Source organism: Carex rostrata, chromosome 4 (genome assembly GCF_964058835.1).
Source record: "Carex rostrata chromosome 4, lpCarRost1.2, whole genome shotgun sequence".
In the NCBI taxonomy this organism is placed as follows: domain Eukaryota; kingdom Viridiplantae; phylum Streptophyta; class Magnoliopsida; order Poales; family Cyperaceae; genus Carex; species Carex rostrata.
Genome location: NC_135921.1, coordinates 8,839,030 through 8,852,001, shown reverse-complemented (window position 1 = coordinate 8,852,001; position 12,972 = coordinate 8,839,030). Strand labels below are relative to the sequence as shown.

General features: G+C 35.1%; 1 protein-coding gene across 3 annotated transcripts; it reads left to right on the top strand.

The window, feature by feature from the left end:
* The first annotated feature begins 8,951 nt into the window (after positions 1–8,951).
* PBS2 (cysteine and histidine-rich domain-containing protein RAR1) lies at positions 8,952–12,512 on the top strand. 3 transcript variants are annotated; one of them, XR_013511312.1, is made up of 6 exons: positions 8,996–9,179; positions 9,555–9,637; positions 9,812–9,972; positions 10,811–11,055; positions 11,647–11,790; positions 12,196–12,512. XR_013511312.1 is itself a non-coding variant. In XM_078301161.1 (5 exons), exons 1-5 carry the CDS (start codon positions 9,081–9,083, stop codon positions 12,283–12,285), a joined length of 678 nt encoding a protein of 225 aa, XP_078157287.1. In that variant the 5' UTR covers positions 8,952–9,080; the 3' UTR covers positions 12,286–12,512. The 3 variants fall into 3 exon arrangements, 2 of the variants coding, with proteins under 2 accessions (XP_078157287.1, XP_078157288.1); XM_078301161.1 differs by lacking the exon at positions 11,647–11,790 and having other exon boundaries at positions 8,952–9,179; XM_078301162.1 differs by lacking the exon at positions 11,647–11,790 and having other exon boundaries at positions 9,038–9,179; positions 9,462–9,637.
* The last annotated feature ends 460 nt before the right edge of the window (positions 12,513–12,972 follow it).

Sequence of the window (12,972 nt, the reverse complement as noted above, 5' to 3'; positions counted from 1 at the left end):
GAACCTTGTAGGAAATAAAGAGTTCCAATCCTCTTTGCCTTCATAATTGTGAGAGCCCCTTTAGAAACCCTAAGGACTCCACCTTCACTTTGGAACTTGCACCCCTTTTCCTCAAGAGACCCCAAAGAAATCAAATTCTTAGGCAAATCGGGTATATGCCTCACACCCGTTAACCTTCGGACCTTTCCATCATGGAACTTAATTGTCACCGAACCAATTCCGGCAACTTTACACATGTTGTTGTTCCCCATAAGAACCTTACCATTCGTAGGCTCATAAGTCTCAAACCAATCTCTATTTGGAGTCATGTGTTGCGAAGCACCCGTATCCATCACCCAACAATGCATGTCATTAACATTGGTGTCTACCACACAAAGAGTATCAACCGTGTCACACTCGGCCACATTGGCCTCTTCTGAAGAAGTACCTTTAGTATCCGCCTTTTGTTTATTTTTGAGCTTGAAACAATCGGCCTTAATGTGTCCCTTCTTCTTACAATAGTTACACGCCAAATTCTTGTGCCTAGACTTCGAACGGGTCCTTGTATCTTTCGAGTTTCGGTCCCATGACCTACCTCGATCAACAACCAAACCAACACCTTGACTTCCTTTCTCATTATTGGTCATTTCACTATCAATATGCAACTTGGCTTGCAAATTGCTCTTAACATCCTCAAGGGAAATCTTGTCTCTACTATAAATCAACATGTCTCTAAATGCCTTGTATGATGCGGGTAATGAGCACAATAACAAAAGCGCTTGATCCTCATCCTCCACCTTAACATCAATCTTACCCAAATCATTCAAAATAGATGCAAACTCTGAAATATGATCGGAAACTGATGTACCTTCAACCATGCGAAGGGTGTAGAGGCGCAATTTCAACCGCAGCCGATTGGTGAGAGACTTCTTCATGTAAATGTTCTCCAATTTCTCCCACAAATCCTTAGCAGTTTTCTCCGACAAGACCTCTTGCAATGTCGAATTACTCAAACACAATTGGATAATGGAGAGTGCCTTATCATCCATAGTTATCCACTTACTATCCGTCAATGCATCAATCAATTTATCTCGACCAAAAATGGCATCCTTAACGCCTTGGCTTGACAAAATTGCCGCCATGCGCACTTGCCATAATGCAAAACTCGTCTTCCCATCATACTTCTCAATATCATACTTTGCTGACATATCCATTCAATTTCTCAAACACCCAATTTACAAATCTCCAAAATTTTCCCCAAAAATTAAATACCCAAATCAACGAAACACAACAGAAGCAAAATTCTAATTCAAGCAAAATTAGAATTACCAAGTACTCTTGACTTAATACACCAAAGTCAACTTAAATTGGTTTCGGAAATGGATAGAAAATTTATGACTCACACGTGGCTGGCTGGAAATTTATCAAACCCAGAATAACTAGGTCTTTGCGCGGCTCACAGAGTCGATTCACAAAAGGAAATTACGGTCTTGGCGCGGTGCACAGAAATTTGGATCGCGGCTCACACTAGCGCGCTGGAGATGCAGCCAAAGGAAATTGCGACTCAGCGGAACGCGATTTGAACAGAAGCGGCTGACTGGAGAAGCGAAAATTGAAAAACCCTACGGCAGCGGAATAGATCTGAACCCTGAAACCACCGAACGAACTGCCGGCGGCGAGATGGCTCTGATACCAATTTGTTAGGTTTTCAAGGGTTTGAGAAGAGGAAGAGAGTAAGAGACAGAGACAACTGAAAGTGATATTCTGATTAGACTTAGTTCTCTCATGACAAGAGACTACATATTAAAGATACAAAGCCCAATGGGCCCGAATAGCAATTTGGGTCAAAACATAACATAAACATTATATTTTTCTAAATTTATTTAGTATCAAGTAAAGTAGTTAAATAAAGGAGTTTTTAAGTTAATTTTAATGTATTTATTTTTTAACATTTTTAACTGCTTGACTTAGTACCAAAATAATTCAAAAAATATATAAATTTTGCATGTAAATTGATTTGAAACGATTTTTTTTTTTTAAATACGAGTGGGAGATCAAGTCACTCAATATATTTCATTTCGAACTCCTATGTATTAATATAAATAATTTTTTTACTTTGTAGATTTCGAATCCATGATCTTTCACATAAGAACCATGAGTATTTGTCACTAGATAAAAAACAACTTCTTTATCTGAACAATTTGAACTAATTATTTAAAATTAGTTCATGTAACAGCCATATTATTCCAGCTAGACTCCGTATTTTGAGTTTAGATTCGGACAATGGATATCCGGTGACTCTTTCTTTTTTCTCGATAAATTATTTGCATTTAAAAAAAAAAATTAAGAACACCGTCAGCGAGGAATCAAAGCTGCAAACAACCACAGGAATGTAAATTGGTACTGAAGTGAACAACGCAAATTAGAAATAGCACGGTTAGAATGTATTAATGGTTTTCTGCTTTAATCATGCTCTATATTTTTATTTTTATATTTAAAATCTGAAAGTTAATCTGAATCATTCAATATAATTTTTATATTAAAATATATATGGAGATCAAATTTTATATTTTTTAGAATTTTTCTTACCATCTTTTTAGATAGGTTCAAAATCAACGTTTTGGATGGTTCATAATTTTATGAAAACAATAATTTTGTATCTATCTATAATTAGTGGACAAAATTTCAAAATATATAAAACTTGTTTTTTAAGCATATTTTAATATAAAGATCATGTTGAGCGGTTCGAAGCGACTGTTCAGACTTTGAAAACAAGATAAAAACATGAAGCAGTGGTGGATCTACTTATATCTGATGGGGGTCAATTGACCCCATTTAATTTTAAAAAATTTGTATTTGTATTTATTTTTCTATATAATTTAGCACAAAATGTCATGATGTGGTCACATTGACTTTCATTCTTCACATAGTTTTCTTATATAATTGACCCCCCATAGTTCAATTTTTGTATACGATTGACCCCATATGTGACCCCTATTGTTCGAAAGTCTGACTCTGCTCCTGATGTAAAGTATGATTTGAGCACAAAATCAATGATGCATGTAAATATTTATTTTAATATATATTTTATAGACCTAATATAAAAGAGTATTATTTTTATGCGAGGTGAAAGAAAATCTGAATATTTACATTTTACACTTCACTTATTTTCTCATGGTTGTCGGCAAAGCGCGACAACATATATATTGATAAAAAAAAAGTATTTACAAATGTAAGCTAAGGAACCCTCGACTCTCTCTTTGTACAATTGATGGGGTATTTTTATTAAAAAGGCAAAATTCGTTAAACGGATCTAAAGCAATAAAATAAAGTTAGCCATTATGTAGCCAACTCTCCACTTCAAGGACAATATCATTGATCAAATACAGGACCGGTTTACGTTTGTTCGAGAATAGGCACCTGTTTCTTTCTCTCCAAAGTGCCCGCGACCTAACCGCCCACACCATGCCAAATCGATCTCCGTCTTTTCTAAAGTCCCGTTCCCGTATGCTTCCATAAATGATGTATGTTCTCCACCCCCCCGATGAGTGACCCCATGTTGCACCATTAGTCCCCTCCAAAATAGTTTTGTGTAACTGCTCTCCCACATATGGTCATTTGTCTTGACAATGTCTTCCTCACAGAAGTGACAATCTGTGAGAACAGGACAGCCTCTGTAGGTAAGTACCTCATGGGTCAAGATTTTATCATCTAACACTAGCCATATAAAAATTCATACCTTTATTGGTATCTTTATTTTTCAAAGTCTCTTTTTGCGTTGAAGAGATGATCTAGTATGGTGCATTGCTCATTTATCATTTTTCAAGCAATACTTCTACAATTCAAGCAACACGTACTTGTAATGTTTTTCGAATAGCCCATTTATCGTTTCTTTCATAATATTCTCACACGTTAACCCGAAAGATGCTATTCTTATACTATCATCTCTGAAAATGTTATCTACAACGAGACAATAATGAAAAAGCTATGGAATTATAGTGAAATAGTCGTTAATTTGAGTAGAATCACTAGTGGAGAATGTACAATTAGTGTCGTCTCATTAGTATCGGACGTCTTAAAAGTGCGATACTAACACTATTAGTGTCGGTCAAAATAAATAGCTGACACTAATAATACGTATTAGTGTCGGCTATTTACAAAAGGTCGACATAAATGCTTTAGTGTCAGCTGTTTATTAAATTTAGTTAGTAATGTTGTCTTGATTATTTAATTGCTCCAATTATTAAAACCAGATTTTGCTTCTGGTTAGAAAAAAAAATTACGCATGCAAGATAAAATAGTTACATTTATTGTGCATCATAAATTTTCGAAAAGGGTAGAGCTGTATTACACATAATATTTCAAACAAATTAAATTAAGATACATTGTACAAAATAATTACACAACTGTATTACGTTTGTAAGTTTACATGAACGTCACAATAAACAAAACCAATTCTAAGTCATAACTTGAACTTAAACTATGACATGACTTTAGACCACAATAAATAATAAATAATTTTAAAAGATCCAAATCAGACTGAAATTTTTACTTTAAACATCTAAAAAAAACAAATAACCATTTTTTTTTTCTGAAAATTTGATTTTTTTTATCCTATATGTAGTTTTAAACTGCGAATTAAATTTGAATGTTTGCAGTTTGAAATAGCAGACCACATGTTGGCAGAATTTCCAGGACCATAATGAATCCGTACATTATAATACCTTAATTTTGGATGCGGGATGAATAGTGCCACACCCTCTCCTTACCGTCTGATATAAGATGGATGGCTCAGATCAATTTTTAGCTGATGTCAGCTCACGTCACTCCGCAGAGAGAACAAAAAAAAAACCCAAATATCAGACCGTCTTTCTCCGCAAAAAGGAAACCACACTGCTTCCTCAGCTTACAAGGTCATCCAGGCTCACTCTCCCTCGCCACGTGTTTCCTCCCCGCTGCGTGCTTCCCTTCCCGCCCTCCACGTTTTTCCCTTTTTTGTTCGGTGTGCATTTTCCCCTCTTCTCCTGCGGTTCGGTGAACTTCCTTTCCTCTCCATCTACTGTCAAACTCAGGTTCAACCTCCTCCCCCGCTACCTGTCCTTCGCCCCCTTTTTCTTTGCGTGCCACCTATTTCCCCTCTGCCGCTACGTGTTGCTCTTGTTCTAGTCTCCCAGAGTACAAAACGACCTCTTCAAAGCTACTCCTCGCCCTCATTCCACTCCTGCTCCTCTCTTAGTGACCTCGACCACTTCAGTTCTGCTCCTCTTATCTCCTCTGTCGGTATTCAGCTCAGAGCCTTCGCTTCTCACTACGATTGGCACTTCCCACCTCTGCTGGCTCCGGTTCTTCCCGGTGGTATGATTTCTCACAAATTTGTCAATTATGGATTGAGGATAATTTCATAATTCTTATAGCTAAGTTCAAATAAATGTTCATGCCGATTCTTATAACCATTAATTGCAGTTGTAGCTATATATTTGGTTTCGTTCTTGTAATTTTTTTCTAGCTTTTTTGTTTTTTATTCAAATTTGGTTAAATAAGCAGTAAACAACACACAAATTGAAATATTGAACTAGCTAAGCATAATTAGTTTCTTATCAATTTGGAGAATAAAATTTGAACTAAATGTTGAATTTAAATTCAACTGTAATTGGTTCCGTATCTCGTGTTTTAAATTTTAGCCATCGCTTAATTGGACAGTTGAGGATTTATAGGAGCAAACAGGGATATGTCGGAGTTCTAATTTGGGTTCAATTACAATTGTGGAGGTTGTGTATTGACATCTGTCCCCGAAGTGGTAGGATTTCCAAAGTTAAATAGGAAATGAGCAAACAAATCGATGCTAGAACGAGAGAATCTTACCAGACGATTGAAACGAACACCGGAGAAGTTGTAGGCGGAGATTTGCTCTACATCGATGAGCTATTGCACTAGAAGGAGAACAGAAGGCAGAGCAGGAGAACGGGTACGGGAGAAACTGGAGCCACTGTCTTCGAAGTGGAAGCGACAAAGAAGCACCATTATTTTTTTTAGTTGGACCTATCTGACTATAACTAAAGTGTCTAGGCCATTGCTGTATGGTAATACACCCTTATTCACTGTCTCCTTCTCACTTGCTACTGCTTTTGGTAGGGATGCATATATATAAGAACAAAATTTAATTTAACTGAAAGAAAAAACAACAAATTTCCAACGCATGTTACAATATATCGATTTATTATCATTTTCATTCAAATAAAATAAAAATACCAATTATAGCTGGCTTACATAATATATTTTTTAATGTTATTAAGGCTGAATGATGTGTTGCACTACCGAACAGTAGAATACGAAGCTAGCTGACTGCATCCCTGAGAGGTAATTTAGTTAATTCTCCTTTTCCATTCCAGCCCAGTCTACATAATTGAGTGTTTTTCTTACCCATACAAAAAATATTACCAAATTTTTTCTCAAAATGTAAAATTTGTTGTACAAGTACATATTCATATGGAGACCATGTTGAATGGTTCGGATCGACCGTTGCGATTCTCGGAAGAAAAATATTTATCCGTAGTACATACCAATTTGGTGCTATGCATAACAGCATAGCTTCCCTCATGGAAAACCTTCTTCCATGGAAATGAATGTCATGTGTGAATTTTATTTCACCACTTTGAGCCTGCTAACATGGATAAAACAAGTCACGTATTCATAAACAATGACTAAAGTGCAAAGTTACACTTATTGAGTCAGACAAAAAGTAGATTTGCATCTCTCTTTATAATTTTCTATCCTTTTTTTTTTGGTATACTGCTTTCTTTGAATTTGTGTTTGAATTTGAGAATAGGTGTTAGGTACTGTATAAAATACTGATATCAACTTCAAGCCATTGTATCAGTCATCTCATGCCTATATGGCTAAGAGAGATGTTGTAGGTATCTCACTGGTACACTGTACTACCCAAAAAATAGACTCAAGAGAGAACGAATTGAAAAATGCAGTTGCTGACCATGAAAGGTCCCCAAATTGTGCATATAACTAGGGTGTAACGTGCCAATTATCTACGTCTAAGATTTCCCATTTATTGGAATTTTTATACCTTTCTAATTATCTATTGAATCTCATACATGTAAAAAGGAAAAATTACAGTGTGAATTACGTGCTAGCACACACCTGAAATGCACAAGACCTTGAATATAAAATTTATAAAATTTCCCGTGCATATTTTGTAATGTATATCTGGCTTTTCTTCAACAATTACTATATATAATTTTTTAATATTCTTCCTTCAAATAACTCCTCCTAAAGAGAGTAGATGTCAAAATTCAGTCTACTCGTAATTGAAAATAAAAAAAAATAAAAAAGTGAAGGATTTGCTTTCAATTTTCTATCATTCATCCCTGTCTTCATTTTCCCATATTTTTCATACTAAAATCCGGTACTAGTTACATAATTGTGTCTCTATTTCTTACTTCATATTTGGGAGAACAAAGAAATTCAAAAGTAATTGATTATTTGTATCTTTCTTGGTTCTTTCTCTCCCAGCATAGACCTTCCAACGGTTTGGTAGGTAACAGTTAGAGCAATGTTATTCTCCACGACTGCCACAGTGTTCAAGGTAATTGTTTTCTCTACTATTTCCAATACAACATTTTATAAACTGAGATTCATAAAAATATTTGAGGATTTGAAACACACACTACCAATTTCCATCTCTGTCGGGATTTTTTTTTTCACAACCTAGGAAAAGTACATCTTCACAATGCATTTTATACTTTGTGTTTTATTGCCTCCTAATTTTTGTTGCTGCAAAGTTCCACTGAATTTTTTCCCTGTTTTGCTTTACTAGGTTTTGATTTTCCTGTTTGCTTAGTTTGACTCTTACGATGTCAAAATGCACTAATTATTAGATTGCACAGTGATGATTTTAGTTTATACCATTGCTGCCACTAAGGCACACTAATAATAATCCTTCTTTGATTTTGAAATCCTGAAAAAATAAAGGGAAAAAATAAATTTTGTACCAGCTTTTCTATTCAGTTATCTGCTAAGGATTTACCAGTAAAGCGAAATGCATACCACTGGTATCCACTCGATATTTCATGCAATAGGCTTGATCTATGCTATGGGATTGGATTTTACAATTATTTAAAATCTATTTTGTAGTATTTGTTTGTGAAGAGCAATAATTGATTTCATTGATTTTGTAGGGACATTGTTGCAGGAGTTGTGATTATTCAAGAGGTTGGTAATCTTTTGTTTGATCCATGGGCTTCTCTTTTCCTCTCTATCTAACAGTATAATTAAAGGAAAATAATAGATATTGTATATGCCTTCTAATGGTCTAGGGATGGAGAGAAATAGAAACGATGGCAAAGAGAGCGGCAACATCAAATAGTCAGGATGAGTTTGTAAAGCATCAAGTTGTTTGATATTTCTTTTTAACTAGACAATCAATATAATGCTAGATAATGTTAGATAATGTTAGATGTAATAACATTTATATGTAAATATTTTTTTAATATTTAGATATATGTGGCACCATCATATACGTCAACTTAAATAAAAAAAATAGTTGCGGCGGAGCCGCAACAATGATGCCACTAGTGATATGTAATTTGAAACTGCGGATCAAATTTGGGTGCCCGCAATTTGAAAATGCGGATCGGGTAAAAATCAAATTTTCATAAAAAAAACTGATTTTTTTTTAAGATAATAAAAATAAACATTTCGCTAAATCAGAACAACTAACTTGAGTCCCTTTTTATTTTAGTTAGAAAATCTAACATCACCTAAAAATGATGATCTGATTGCATGAAAAATAATATAATTTGCGCATTTTTTTTAAGCAAACGGCCCGTAAACATATATAATTTGCGTATTGCATCTGGTCAAATGTCTTCCACGGTGCACGGTCCACCCCTATTTTCTTCCAAAGACTTTGTAATTGTGATTTGTGAGCTCGCGAGGGTTTATACCGAAAAGGTAGTTTCGGAAATCGGAATCGATTCGCTTCATTTCTCTTTTTTGAAATCGGATTCGCTTCATTTCTCTCTAAAGAAGTCTAGCACTAGTTGTCAAAGAGGAGAGAGACAGAGACAGACGGAGGAATAGCCGCAACAATGGAGAAAACCGGCGCCGTACGATGCCAGAGGATTGGTTGCGACGCCATGTTTACCGAAGCAGAAAACGCCGACGATTCTTGCCGTTATCACGCTTCCGTACGATATATTTTCCCCCCCAGAATTTCCCATCTAAATATTAAGGACCACTGTTTAATTATGATTATAGTTTCGATATTATCAGTATCCTGCATTGAATTTGGGAGATCGTTTGGAAATTTCGGTAGATTTGTGGGTTTTTTTGTTGATTCTTCTTCTTTTGATGCCCCTAATCAATTTGTAAACCCCTTATAAATTATGAGTCTCAGAAATTTTACTGGATGTTGATAGTATAGCACCTGCCTTCTATTTTCTAATATTTATGTTAATTGTTTTTTACAGGGAGTAAGTGACTGTCCTTCACCATTTGATCTCGAGGTAATTATTTCTCCCAAGTAGACCAATGTATTTTTCTAATCAGAAAATATTTGGCAGCCTATGTTTCATGATGGCATGAAAGAATGGATCTGCTGCAAGCAAAGAAGCCATGATTTCAGCTTGTTTTTAGCTATTCCGGGGTACTCTTTCTCTTTCCACCACCCCCTCTTGTGCTCTCTCTCTCTCATGTGCAAATTTTAATGAATTGTATATTTACAATTGATATTGCTTATTGTTTCTTCAATTATTAGTAAATCACATGTAGAACTTGTGTTACTGGTAGAATTTAGTATTATTTTCTTTTTATCAAAAAGGTGCAAGACTGGAAAACATACTACTGAAAAGCCTGTTCTGGCAAAGGTGGGCCCCGCAAACCCGCCAAGAGCAGTCCCTGTCCCACTGGCGAGCCAAAATAATAATGTCACTGCTGAGAACTGTTCAAGGTGTCGCCAGGGCTTCTTCTGCTCTGATCATGGTAATTATATTATTTTTATTGAAATAATGAATGTGCCTGTCCTTGTAGAAATCAAAATATCGTGTCAGTCTTGAAAATGAGAAATTCAGCTGATGTGAAACATGGTTGGTAATAATTAAGTCCATGTCCTGAATCTCTTTGACCCCTGAGAAAATAACCAGATTGCCCCTTTTTTGTCATAAATAACATGAAAAAATTTGCACTCCAGGTTCCTTTGTAGTATAAATGAGCAAAAATAAAAGGGCTGTGCTTGACTTTCCTTAAATTCTGTGTAGAGGTGTTCGAATGGTCGGTTCGGTTAAAACCGAATTAAAATAGTCCAACGAAAATTTTGTTCGGTTTTCAAAAATCTAACCGAACCAACCGAATTAAACTTGTCAACCTAATAACAACCAAACCAAAAAAACCGAAGTAAAGTTCGATTAGTTTGGTTGAACTGAAATAAGAGATATTAAAGTTCAAAAGGTCGAAACTAAAGACATACACAAATACATTTAATAATGATAGAAATATATATTAGTCGAACCGAAAGAAGATAGATTAAATCAAACAAAATATAAGAAGCCTAAGTAATTCAAGTAAATATCAAGTAAATTTCGGTTTGTTTGGTTGAACCGAAATAAGAGAGATTAAACTGAACCATATATAATAATACAAGTAATTAAAAAGTCAACCGAACCGAACCATTTAAACCAAAAAAACAAACCATGAAATCCAAAATTTGTCGGTTCGGTTGAAAACCAAATAAACCAGATCCAATGAACACCCCCAGTTCTGTGGATTGTAGATTTGGACTTGTGCAATTTTATTTTACCTTTATCCTTTTGTTTTTATTTAGGTTCTCAAGGAAAATCGTCAAAGCTACCAGTGGCGGCTAACAATGGAGAAAGTGGTGAAAAAGTGGCTAACAACGGCGAAAGTGGTGAGAAAGCAGCTGCACCGGTAAAAAAGATTGTAAATTTGAATCAGGAGAGAGTTTGCAAAAACAAAAGTTGTGGTAAAACATACAAGGAGAAGGATAACCATGAAACTGCTTGCGAGTACCATCCGGGCCCTGCAGTTTTTCATGACCGCTCGAGAGGGGTATGCCATTATTTTTTTGCGCTATACTCTTTATTTTGTTCAATTCTTTTTGCAAATTACTGCAGTCCATAATTAGAAATAGAACCAATCATTATCTGAAAAGTTGTCAACATTTAATATGACGCACTTATGCCCACATCTCCAATCTAATGACAGATAGTTTATATTTGTACCCAAAATATAAAAAAGAGTAGTTCTAACGTTCATCCAACTTTTATAGTACATCCAATTCTTATGGTACATATATTTAAAAAAGATTATTCAAACTAATTTTTTTAATTGTAGATGTGTTCTCAATTATTTAGATAAGACACGTATCAAAGTTGAGTCTCTTTAGAATTTGATACACACCCTATTAAATAATTGAGAGCATATCTACAATTTTTACTTTTTAATTTGAATAAAAAGTTTCAAATATATGCACCATATGAGTTAAATGTACCATAAAAGTTGGATATATGCTATTCAGGTGCTAGTTCCCAATAGTGTGCTTTAGTGTTATTTGCAAACTCTGAAAAGTTGTGGGTATAATTTGCTTAAACTCAATGCTTCGTCCTTTTGTTTATAAGCCCTATGCTATCATAATTGCAGAAAATTTGTGTGTGTGTGTGTAATACGAGATATGGTAAGGCACTTTGGAAAGTACCAATATGCTAGTTATTTCCTCAAAATCTTCATTTTTGAAGTTTGAACCACAGATCTGAGCCGCTCAATTGATCTACATATACAAATCTTGTAGGAAACCTAATTTTATATAATTTTTTTACTATTCTTTTGGAAGGGAGAAAATCTAGTGATTTCATTGTGGATCATCCTGTTGTTATGGTCTTCTCCCTATCTAAAAACATAGGAAAAGATTCTAAAATATAAAAAAATGGTCTCCTAGAAGGTTTCAATTTTTAGATCACATTCAGTTGCTCAGATTGGCTGTTCAAAATTTGTGTGTGTGAAGAACCAGCCTTTGGTCTTAGTGACAAAGGCAATGTTCTCTATGTGGGAGATTGCATGTTCAAAACTCCGATGTAGATCCTTGTGGACATTAATCAGTTGGGCTTAACCCCCCCAACTTTACTCAAAAATAAAATGTGTGTGTGTGTTGTGTGTGCTAATTCAATTGTTTAAAACACAAATTTGTGGCAGTGGAAATGCTGTGATATTCATGTGAAGGAGTTCGATGAATTTATGGAGATACCGCCTTGCACCAAGGGATGGCACAATGCTGATGCTTGATTTTTAGGATTTTCAAGCTCGCCAGTTAGTTCAATCAACCTTTATGAGTTGCATCGTGACCATGTTCATCAATTGTTCCATTTGTTTCAATTAGATACTTGAAATGCAATCATGATTATAGATATTGAACAATTCATAGATGGTTTTATATATTTTCTCAGTTTGTGTTTCTTTTTATTATTGGAGTTGACCGGAGTTTGATATTACTATATAGTTGGTTTCGTGTTGGTGTTTATGGTATAAGTTCACCAATATTGTTTGACGTGGTTCATTTATCTAGTGAACTTTGTTGATCCTCGTTTACAACTACAGGGATGCAGTTGTGCTGGTACTGTAGAAAATCTGGACCAATGAAATCCTTTTTGCACAATCTCAAAGCACAATAATACTGGCCTCCTGCATCCAAACAGGCACCAAAAAAATTTGGCCCGGCTTGATGTAAACTAAAAATTTGAGATATCTCAAAGGATACACACTCGTCAAAGGTATCTACGCTGGCTGTTGTACAGGATTTGCTTGTCCAGTTGTCATGTTGAAATGTCGATGCTAGGGATGGACGCAACTGTCGTTCTCCGAATTTTGAAATTTATGAAGATTTATAGTTCCCGACCAACTTTGCCCCTACCTAATAATTCTTTTGTCCTCCTCTAGAATTCTAATATGTAAATTGGAATAAATTTAAAATTA

Excerpts from the sequence above, each read along its gene's own strand:
- PBS2 (XM_078301161.1), top strand. The coding sequence starts at position 9,081 with ATGGAGAAAACCGGCGCCGTACGATGCCAGAGGATTGGTTGCGACGCC. Across the intron at positions 9,638-9,811 it reads TTGTTTTTAGCTATTCCGGG|GTGCAAGACTGGAAAACATA; the intron begins GTACTCTTTCTC and ends TTTATCAAAAAG. Across the intron at positions 11,056-12,195 it reads TTCATGACCGCTCGAGAGGG|TGGAAATGCTGTGATATTCA; the intron begins GTATGCCATTAT and ends AATTTGTGGCAG.